General features: G+C 37.0%; 1 protein-coding gene across 1 annotated transcript; it reads left to right on the forward strand.

The window, feature by feature from the left end:
• Window positions 1-10,096: 10,096 nt before the first annotated feature.
• Window positions 10,097-10,807, forward strand: LOC121385042. The gene has a single exon (XM_041515577.1). The coding sequence runs from the start codon at window positions 10,097-10,099 to the stop codon at window positions 10,805-10,807; it is 711 nt and encodes a 236-aa protein (XP_041371511.1).
• The last annotated feature ends 824 nt before the right edge of the window (window positions 10,808-11,631 follow it).

An 11,631-nucleotide genomic window follows, 5' to 3' on the forward strand; every position in this document is an offset into this window, starting at 1 on the left:
GATGGGGGTGTTCAACTAGTTTCGTAAAGACCACAACATGTCACACATTATAAAAGGGCCTGCTGGTGGATGAAATTAATATTTATAAAAAAAATAATAAACAGATTTATCGGTCAATGGGGTCAACTAATGTTTTATTTAGAAAAAAAATATACAGAGAGGATTCGTCACGAGTATTTTTAATATGGAAAATATCAACCGAGTCTACGTTAATCGGTATTTGTCGTATGCCGTAAAATACGGCCTGAGTGTAATAAATTCTTGTTTTGTACATTCTTGTCGAGGCTCTGCCGAGACAAATACCGATTAACTAGACGAGGTTGATATTTTACATATTAAAAAACACGAGTAGCGAATTCTATTTATCCTATAACACTTCAAAAATAACATTTTAATTCAATTTTTAGAAAATCACAGTAGTCTAAAGTCACCGCCATCGGTAATATGATGTCATCGTGATTAGCACAGATTAGTTTGACGTCACGCATTTTAACTAAATCTTTGAAAACGTTACGCTCAGGTACACAGGTCCTGTTGGCTTGTAAGCAAATGACCTAACCACAGCAACACATACCAAGAGACCTTGCAAATTTGCATACCATTATTAATCGGGTTAATACACTAAATTTTCAAATGGGTTTATGACATGGATAGCATGGGTAAGTTATAGGATAAATTCTAATATGTAATTAAAATCATTAAAAAGTCTCTGTTGGTCGACATCATCTTAACGGTCGCCGAAAACTCTGGATAGTCACTTTAAAAAAATGTTCTGGTGAATGTATACTGTATATTATTAAAGGGACATTCCTGAGTTTGCTGCATTGTAAGATGTTTAAAACTAATAAAATATTCCTACGATTAAACTTACATATTAAATATATTTTCTTGTTTAGAATATCAGTGTCTGTATATTCAATGTACAAATATTAGAACGATCAGAAACACGTTTAATATAAAGCCATTAATATTGTATGCAGAAAAATTTATTTTATATGTAATTACAATCGTTAAAAAGTCTGTTAATCTTTATAATTGCAGCAAACTCAGGAATGTCCCTTTAATGTTGTTTTGAAATTACAAATGATGCAAGTACAGTTCAGGTTTGAAACTTTCTACAACGTTAATAAATCATGATATCCATTAGGTTCTGTTTGAAACCATGGCAATCGGAATTTATCAAGTCTGGAACCCGTCCAAACTCCAGTACTACTTTTGCCGTCAGACATTTTACGCCACTTATTCGTTAAAATAATTATAATGGCTTAAAGGGTTTTCTTACCACCACATTTATATCAGCTAAACCAAAACATTTTTTTCTCTCTCTCTCGCTCCGTCGGGGAACAAAAGTCATATTCATATTAATAAAAAAAAGTTTTTATTTTGTTTAACAACATCATTAGAGCACATTGATTTATTAAACATCGGCTATTGGGTGTCAAACGTTTGGTAGTTTTGACATATAGTTTCAGAGAGGAAACCTGCTACATGTTTTCATTAGTAGCAAGCGATCTTTATATGCTCCATCTCACAGAAATTATAACACATACCATGGCCTTTGGTATACTAGTTGTGGCGCACAAGAAATAGCCCAATGGGCCAACCGACGGGGATCGATCCCGGATCAATCGCGCATCAGGCGAGCGCGTTAGCACCTGGCTGCGTCTCGCCCAATACATATTAAAATGCATGAATAGAATAGAATAGAATAGAATTAGATAGAATAGAATAGAATAAGAATAGAATAGAATTAGAATAGAATTAGAATAGAATTAGAATAGAATAGAATAGAATAGAATAGAATTAGAATTAGAATTAGAATAGAATAAGAATAGAATTAGAATACAATATAATTAGAATAAAATAGAATAGAATACAATAGAATTATAATTGGAGTTAGAATTAGAATTAGAATAAGAATAGAATTAGAATAGAATTAGAATAGAATAGAATTAGAATAAAATAGAATATAATAGAACAGAATTAGAATTAGAATAAGAACAGAATTAGAATAGAATAGAATTAGAATAAAATAGAATAGAATTAGAATTAGAATTAGAATTAGAATAGAATAAGAATAGAATTAGAATAGAATAGAATAGAATTAGAATAAAATAGAATATAATAGAATATAATTAGATAGAATAGAATAAGAATGGAATATAATATAATAAGAATAGAATAAGAATAGAATAGAATAAGAATAGAACAGAATAGACTAAGAATAGAATACATAGAATAAGAACAGAATATAATGGAATAAGAATAGAATAGAATAAGAATAGAATAGAATAAGAATAGAATAGAATAAGAATAGAATAGACTGGAATAAGAATAGAATAGAATAGAATAGAATAAGAATAGAATAGAATAAGAATAAGAATAAGAATAAGAATAGAATAGAATAGAATAAGAATAGAATAGAATAGAATAAGAATAGAATATAATGGAATAAGAATAAGAATAGAATAGAATAAGAATAGAATAGAACAGAATAATAATAGAATAGAATAGAATAGAATAAGAATAGAATAAGAATAGAATAGAATAGACGTTTAACGACACTCCAGCACTAAAAATACATCGGCTATTGGGTGTCTAAAATGCATGATGCAACAATATTGTGGCTGCATACTAATATAGTATTTTTCCTACATTTGACATTTCGAGGAGTTCAAATTTGGTTTTCAAAAATGAAAAATCTTCAAAACAATACTTTTTAAAGAATAATTTGATGCAGCCGTCTGAATATTTCGTTCATTCATATAAAATAAATTTTAAAATGTTTTTGTTATTTTTGTTCTAACGAAGTTACGTAAAGCAACATTTTGGGGGGTTTTGGGGGTCAAAAGTGACATTAAGTTCGACGCACTCAACACATTTTAATTACGGTTATATGGCGTCAGACATATGGTTAAGGACCACACATATATTGAGGGAGGAAACCCGCTGTGGCCACCTCATGGGCTACTCTTTTTGATTAGCAGCAAGGGATCTTTTATATGCACCATCCCACAGACAGAATAGCACATACCACAGCCTTTGATATACCAGTCGTGGTACACTGGCTGGAACGAGAAATAGCCCAATGGGCCCACCGACGGGGATCGATCTTAGACCGACCGCTCATCAAGCGAGCGCTTAACCACTGCGCTACGTCCCGCCCCTTTATTGTTGAAAGGTCCAAAGAACACAGTTCAATCATTTAGAAACAGCTACACTGCTATAATTAAATGAAACATACTGCACAGACTACTTACAGTATACAACGCAGACCAGGGAGTGAATAGTGTGCTGATCATAAAGAACGAGTTGCTACCCATATCAATACCTATTGTTGAAACAAAAGCAAGATTCAAGGGGAATTGTGAAATTACTTGGCAAGTCTGTCTTGATTGTTGACGAACAGGTATCGGATCAAAGAAAGAAAGAAATGTTTTATTTAACGACGCACTCAACACATTTTATTTACGGTTATATGACGTCAGACATGGTTAAGGACCACACATATTTTGACAGGAAACCCGCTGTCGCCACTACATGGGCTACTTTTTCCGATTAGCAGCAAGGGATCTTTTATTTGCGCTTCCCACAGGCAGGATAGCACAAACCATGGCCTTTGTTGAACCAGTTATGGAACACTGGTCGATGCAAGTGGTTTACATTGAGCCTTGCGGAGCACTCACTCAGGGTTTGGAGTCGGTATCTGGATTAAAAATCCCATGCCTCGACTGGGATCCGAACCCAGTACCTACCAGCCTGTAGACCGATGGCCTAACCACGACGCCACCGAGGCCAGTAAATATCGGATCAAAGTCCGAAACCCGAAGGGGACAAGATGTTTGAAAAATATGATGACAATCAGACATGTTGTATTTGATCTCCACAACTCTCTGTTAACCAAACTATGAAAAAGAAGTAAATGGACAAATTAGGGATATATAAACCTGTAAGAAAGATTTCAGTGCCTCATTATTGGATGAACAGAAAGCAATGTTAAATTAGATAATATTATCTGTAAAACGTGTTAGACTGCCTTGAATACAAAATGGGAGGGGGTGTACGGTGGCTTTACTGAGGACGATGCAGTGTAGAGTAGTCACAATGAGTTGAATGTTGAACAACCAAAGACCAAGTCCGAGGACTCTGATGTCAGAATAGAAGTTCATGCAATTCACTGATCAAAACTATCTGACTAAACAGTGTTGTATATATTAGTAAGACACTAATATCCTGGTGGTTTTTGCTGCTTTTTCTTTCTTTTTTTCTTTTTCACATGTCAAATATCCATGAAACAATTTGGGAATTGGAAAGATACCTCTTAGCACTGGAATGTTGTGTTTGCTTGCTTTTCATTCTCTGAGATGCAGTGATACTATTTCATTTGTTATTGTTTTTCAAAGAGAATTGAAATACTCTAAGCATTGGTGATTACTGTGAAGAAACGGGAATGCTTTGAACAATTAAAAGTATGAAATGTTTTATCTCGGAAATTGAAAGGTCCAATGTGTAATGTTCGCAGATAACACATTTGATGACACATATTAGGCTATTTCTCGTTCCGACCGGTGCAGCACGACTGGTATATCAAAGGCCATGGTTTGTGATATCCTGTTTATGAGATGAGATGCTTATACAAAGATCCCTTGCTACTAATGGAAACATGTAGCGGGTTTCTTCTCTAAGACTATGTGTCACAGTTACCAAATGGTTGACATCCAATAGTCGATTATTAATAAATCAATGTGCTCTAGTGGCGTCGTTAAAAAAAACCCACTTTAACTGATATTTTTAGCATTTATGGCAGCAAATAATGACCTTCATAAGACTTGGATGTCGATTTTATGACAAATGACCGCCATTTTGTTTACCGCCATATTCTTTTTCATCATTTGACCATAAAACTAAATTTTCAGATTTTCAATAAAGATATTTTTAAATTAGTGTATAAACATATCTGATAATGCCATAAAAATGCTATAAAGATCGTTGGGATACCAATGAAATACTTTTTTATTACACAATTTTCCGCCATTTCCTTTTCTGCCAATTTGAACCATTTTGGAAGATTCAGTATCTCCAAATTAGAAATAAAATCTATGTTGGTCCAAATACTAAAAGAATGATAAACACAAAAATGAAGAGGGAATATAATCATAATATAAATAAATAAAAACATATATATATATATATATATATATATATATATATGTAAACTCTCTATATGTCAAATTTGCTGGTGCCAGCCGGTTAGTTTGAGATATCGTTACATTTGAGATAACTAAACATCTACATTTTGATGGAGAGAAGAAAAAAAAGAAAAATCACCGTGTAAAGTAGAAAATCTTTTATCGCGTCAAAAATAACAGTCAATTTCACAAATGCAAACACAATACATAATTAAATAATTTAAACATGTTGAAATAATTTCTCAAAGAACATGAAATAAAGTGCATGAAATAACAGACAATGTCACAAATGCAAACACAATTCATAATTCAATAAGTTTCTCAAAGTACACATTTATGTGGATTCGTCAGAGCGGAAACAGTTTTACTAGGTCACATCGGTTAATACAAAAGTCTAATTGTTCAGTTTTTCCGGAAAACGTCTGAAAGCGTTGTTTGTTTTGCATTTCGTCCAGGAAGTTCAATTTTCATAACAAAATCTGAAATCTTTGATAAAGCCTGGAAATGTTCATCGGTTGTTGTAGTACATGATTCAACAAACATTGAAAAGGTTTGGCAACACTGTTTCACTTCATCCATTGTGGGTGGGATTTTAGTTGTGGGAGTAGATTCATCATCGAGATCACTATCACACGTTTGGACACAATCATTTTTATTCAACACTGCATTTATAATGTCATCTTCTGTAGTTGGCGCACTGGTTACTACATCTTCATCGATGCTTGCATACTCTGCAACACTAACACCCGAATCGCGACACAGTTGGGCCAGTGGGATGCTGTCATAATCATCTACTTCACTTTCACTCTCATTAGTCACTTCAGTGCATGTCACAACAAATCCTGCATGTCTGAAACAATTTTCTATTGTGCGTAGCTTTACTTGATCCCACGCACGTCCCAAGAAACGTAAAGCGTCAAGAACAGAAATCACAGCATCCTGGCCTTTGTCTAACGCCAAATTCCGATAGTGGGTTTTCAAATTATAAATCACACCTTCGTCCATTGGTTGGGTCTTTGAAGTAGTGTTTGGTGGAAGAAAAATCAATTTAATACAATGCAGACCTTTCACGTGGGGATGAGCGGGGCAGTTGTCAACAATGAGTGCTATTTTTTTCTTTTGTCCATAGGCAAACACCAATCAGCAAACATGGCCGACGTCATCCAGGCAGTTTTGTTATTTCGATACTCGCATGGCAAGGATTTCACATGTTTAAAGGTCCACAATTATGGCACATTATTAATACACAGTATATAAAAAAATACATAAAGATTACATTATTAACCATAAAAAAAAAAAAAAATACCACCCCAATTATTAATAAAGCGACTTTTTGTAAAAAGCTCGGGGAAAAACACTGATCCAGTCGATTTGACCCGCATCTGACCTGTGACGTAGCATCAGGTGAATTCCACTCATTCATTAGTAGGTTAGCATGGCGACAGCATGTAATGATTCTTCGGAAAATAGCTAATTCTTATCGAACGTTAGTTTGGACATTTCGGACTTGCGGTCAGCCTATTTGCAGCACAGAGCCCGGACGTCGCCCGGTGACAAAAACAAAGCCCGAATATTAATGTCGAGGTGTACATTGTTCATATTTGGCACAAAGATACACCTCAACACGGTGCATTTATATACGTTAAAAAAATAAATGTAGGAAAAATATTTTTCAGAAAAAATACTAATTAATATTAACTGATGACTGGATAGCATTTAAATAATTAATCTATTGCAATTATTATTAAAAACAACAAAGGCACGTACATATATTAAATATGGGTTTTTTAAAATTCATTAAATATATTAAACAAGGCGCATTCATCGTCAGTCTAAACAGTACTTGGTTACAGACATCTACGATTGGTACCTGTTTCGTTTACAAAATATGAAAATAGAAGATTTTATTGTTCGAAGTTAATCCTTTAATTGGTTAACTAAAGGCTTAAAAGCAATACATGTCTACAGATTAGGCAGACTTCGGTAGCTCGGACAGCATGTGACACAGTCGGTTGTGTGTGTACCGCCAATATGCTACGGTATCTGTGATTATGTAATGTCGTTGTAAAGAGGTGTTTTCAGGCGTCGGATGCACGTTTGTTCCTAATTTGCTCTGTCGGTGTCGGAAGGTGTGAATTCCGTTGTAATGAACAGAATAACACTGATGTACGTTTGTTCCCGACAATTTGTGGTCGGATGGTGTAAATGTCGCAGTAACGACGGTCGTTGTAACGAGGTCTGACTGTATATGATAAAAAAATAACATATATAAATGCATCGTGTTGAAGTGTATCTTTGTGCCAAATATGAACAATGTGCGTGGTGTGGTGGCCTTTAGCCACAGGTTTGTGTGATGTGTCTAGTGCTATAGTAAAGAGCAACTGGCTTATATACCTCTCGCTTTCAGCTGTAGCCACCGGATAACCTGCCATGGTGAAAAAGCGGGCAGATTTACGTAAGTCCCACCCTTCCGTTTCCCAAGAAACGTAAAGCGTCAAGAACAGAAATCACAGCATCCTGGCCTTTGTCTAACGCTTGAAGCCGTAAATCTAACACCAAATTCCGATAGTGGGTTTTCAAATTATAAATCACACCTTCGTCCATTGGTTGGGTCTTTGAAGTAGTGTTTGGTGGAAGAAAAATCAATTTAATACAATGCAGACCTTTCACGTGGGGATGAGCGGGGCAGTTGTCAACAATGAGTGCTATTTTTTTCTTTTGTCCATAGGCAAACACCAATCAGCAAACATGGCCGACGTCATCCAGGCAGTTTTGTTATTTCGATACTCGCATGACAAGGATTTCACATGTTTAAAGGTCCACAATTATGGCACATTATTAATACACAGTATATAAAAAAATACATAAAGATTACATTATTAACCATAAAAAAAACAAAAATACCACCCCAATTATTAATAAAGCGACTTTTTGTAAAAAGCTCGGGGAAAAACACTGATCCAGTCGATTTGACCCGCATCTGACCTGTGACGTAGCATCAGGTGAATTCCACTCATTCATTAGTAGGTTAGCATGGCGACAGCATGTAATGATTCTTCGGAAAATAGCTCCATGGCCTGCTGACAACTGCACAGGAGCAACAAGAAAGTAATCCCACCCCAGAAATAACAAGAGTCCGCAACCAAGCAAGAGCCACATTTGATGATGCAAAAGCAAATGAACACGAAAAGCCTGGCAAGAGAAGACCAGCTCACTCAGTATGGAAAATGGCACCACAAAACTCTGGAAACTGACGAAGGCACTCAATGAGGACAACCAGTCAAAGTCACAAGCAACCATCTTGGAAGAAAATGACCAGACCTACACCGGTAAGAAGGCAGCCACTTTGCTAGCAGAAAGCTTCAAACATGATAGGGTACTCGACCCCAGCAGAGAGAAACAGCAAAAGTAAGAAAAAAACATCAAACAAGAACTCAGGGAACAAACAACTAACCCTACCATGACAGATCTCTTCTCAATTTTTGAACTCATAAACTCGATCAGACGGCTAAAGAACAGAACATCTCCAGATAAAGATGGGATATCAAATGAAATGATTGGACATCTCGGCAAAATAGCCAAACACAAGCCATTGATGATCTTCAACCAGTCTTGGAAAACTGATGAGTTTCCACATTCCTGGAAAGAAGCCATAATAATCCCCATCCTAAAGAAGGGAAAAAACAGACACTCTAAAACCAGCTATAGACCCATTAGCCTCCTTACCTGCCTTGGAAAGACCATGGAAAGGATGGTAAATAATCGACTTCAGTTCCATCTTGAAGCAAATGGGCTTATCAACCAGACAATCAGGTTTCAGAAAAAATCGTAGCACAGAGGACCAAATAGCTTACCTGACCCAAGAGATCAAAAATGGATTCCAGGGAAAGAAGAAAACTAGCTGTATTTGTTGACCTTACCAAGGCTTTTGACAAGGTATGGAAGGATGGCCTGCTTTTAGAGCTTCTCAAAAAAACGATTTGTGGAAGAATGTATGGCTGGATAAAAAGCTACCTATTCAGAGAACGGCCAGAGTAAAACTAGAAAGACACACAAGCAATCTAGTGAAACTCGGAGAGGCAGTCCCGCGGGGAGGGGTCATCTCGCCAACACTCTTTATCATCTTCATAGATGACATTGTAGACCACTTCTCAATATACATCTCAAAAGCCATCCATGCAGATGATCTGGCAATATGGACATCTTCTGAACAAATCAACACAGCAAACATCAGGATACAGGATGCCATGAATACTATCTCTGACTGGGCAGAAGAGTGGATGGTCACTGTCAACAAAAATAAAACGCAAGCCACCTGTTTTTCCCTTTCAACAAAGAAAGAACAATACAACCTTTATCTCTAAGGTGGAAACATCCCCCAACAGGATACACCAACCACCTTTGGTATGACACTGAACAGAAGGCTTTCATGGATACCACAAGTTAAAACAATGGAAAATAGGACAACCAAGACAATGGCTATCATGAAGAAGTTAGCAGGCACAAAGTGTGGGGGGGGGGGGGACAAATCTTAAGATCTCAAGTCTATGCAGGTGCTTTTCGACCACATTTAGAGTATGCTTCAACAGCATGGATCACAGTAGCAAAAACCAACACATCAAGATTGGCAATAATCCAAAATGTCAGCCTCCGTTTCACAACAGGTGGGTTAAAAACAACCCCAATCTCTGCAGTGGAAAAAAATACGAGATTACATACACTTGAAGAAAGGCGGGAAGAAAAACTACTCCAACAATGCAAAAAACTCAAGAGAATGCAATCTCATCCACTGCATACAAGCCTGAGAGATCCTACCAAGAACAGACTCAAGAGACAAAGCATAAATAACATCTCCAAAATACTTCAGAGACAACATGCAGAATGCTTGCCACCACTAGACCAACAGGATGAACCACTCCAGGACTATGAAGACTGAGAAACCGAAGACTTTACCACCATCAAAGACCTTGTCAAAAATGGAGGAGGGGGTGTCTTTATCAGATATGTTGATGGAAGCTTCACATCGAAGTCCATCGCAACTGGATATCTCTCCACCAACCGAGGCAAGTGCACTACTTGAAGCAGCTAAAGTACTAAACTTACAAGACAAACTGTCTCCCAACATCGTTTTCCTTACAGACTGCAGATCTCTACTACAGAGCCTCCAGACACATTGTGGCGAACATATCCTGTTGAATATCAGGAGGGAACTTCAAGATATGTCAAAAAGAACAGACATAATCCTTCAATGGATACCATCCCACTGTGGCGTGCCAGGCAATGAAGAAGCAGACAGGCTCTCAAAAATAGGAAGCAAACTTCAGCAGGTATCTCAACCCACATCATACTTGGAGGTGAAAACCATCATAAAGAACCGCTTTAACACCAACTGGAAGATACGGATGGAAGTGGAAAAGGAGGATAACCTTGAGTCACTGGACAGAACACAGCAAGTAATCATCTTTAGAATAAGGACTGGCCACTGTCGCCTGCTCTCCCACCTCTATAGACTCAGACTTGCCCACACTGATGAATGTCCCTGTGGTACAGATGCCCAAACGTCTGAACACATTCTTCAGTCCTGTCCATCATACAGCACCCTGAGACAAGAAACCTGACCATATCCGGTGGACCTAAAAGACAAACTTTGGGGACTGACGCCGTCCCTTCAACGGACAGCGGACTTCCTGGTGAGAACAGGACTGGAAGTCTGAGCATTGCCTTGGGAACGGGAGAAGAAGAAGAAGAAGAAGAAGAGAAGAACAATGTACACCTCGGCATTAACATTCGGGTTTTGTTTTTGTCTCCGAGCGACGTTCGGGCTCCAGGCTGCAAATAGGCTGAACATGGGGGGATACAGGCTTGGAACAGACAAGTTCTTTAACAAAGGTTTTGGTGCCATTCCATCGACCATCTTAGATAATTGTCGTAATCCCCAGGTGTGAAGTGGTCACTGCAAATCGAATCCCATCTTGACGGTTCTTTCCAATACGCACGTGTTCGGTTTAAGAACTGCTTCCGTGCAAACAATGTCGGTTTGTCTTTCAGAAAAATATGCAAACTTCTTTTGCTTTTAACTGCAGCTTTTGTACATCCATACACCGAACAATGGTTCACCATATTTCACAATTGAAAGATGTCTTCAAAATAATATTCCAAACATACAATTCAATTCAATTCAATAGAATAACATTTTCGCGTTTTAAAAATACACGTGTTCCACTTCCATGTAAAATGACCGAAAGGCTGCGAATCACGCGTTCATGTTATGCCGGTTAACGCGTCACGGGGTCACGTGACTTTATTCTTGGAGTTCAGAGGCTTTTTGGCAAAACGCGACTTTTTATTGCAAATATATTAAAAACGGGTAAATGTTTTTAAATTTATTTTATTGATACTTGTAAAAGGTATACGTAGATACCAAACAATAGTGAATTACGTT

The sequence above is a fragment of the Gigantopelta aegis genome, chromosome 11 (assembly GCF_016097555.1).
Source record: "Gigantopelta aegis isolate Gae_Host chromosome 11, Gae_host_genome, whole genome shotgun sequence".
NCBI classification, from domain to species: domain Eukaryota; kingdom Metazoa; phylum Mollusca; class Gastropoda; order Neomphalida; family Peltospiridae; genus Gigantopelta; species Gigantopelta aegis.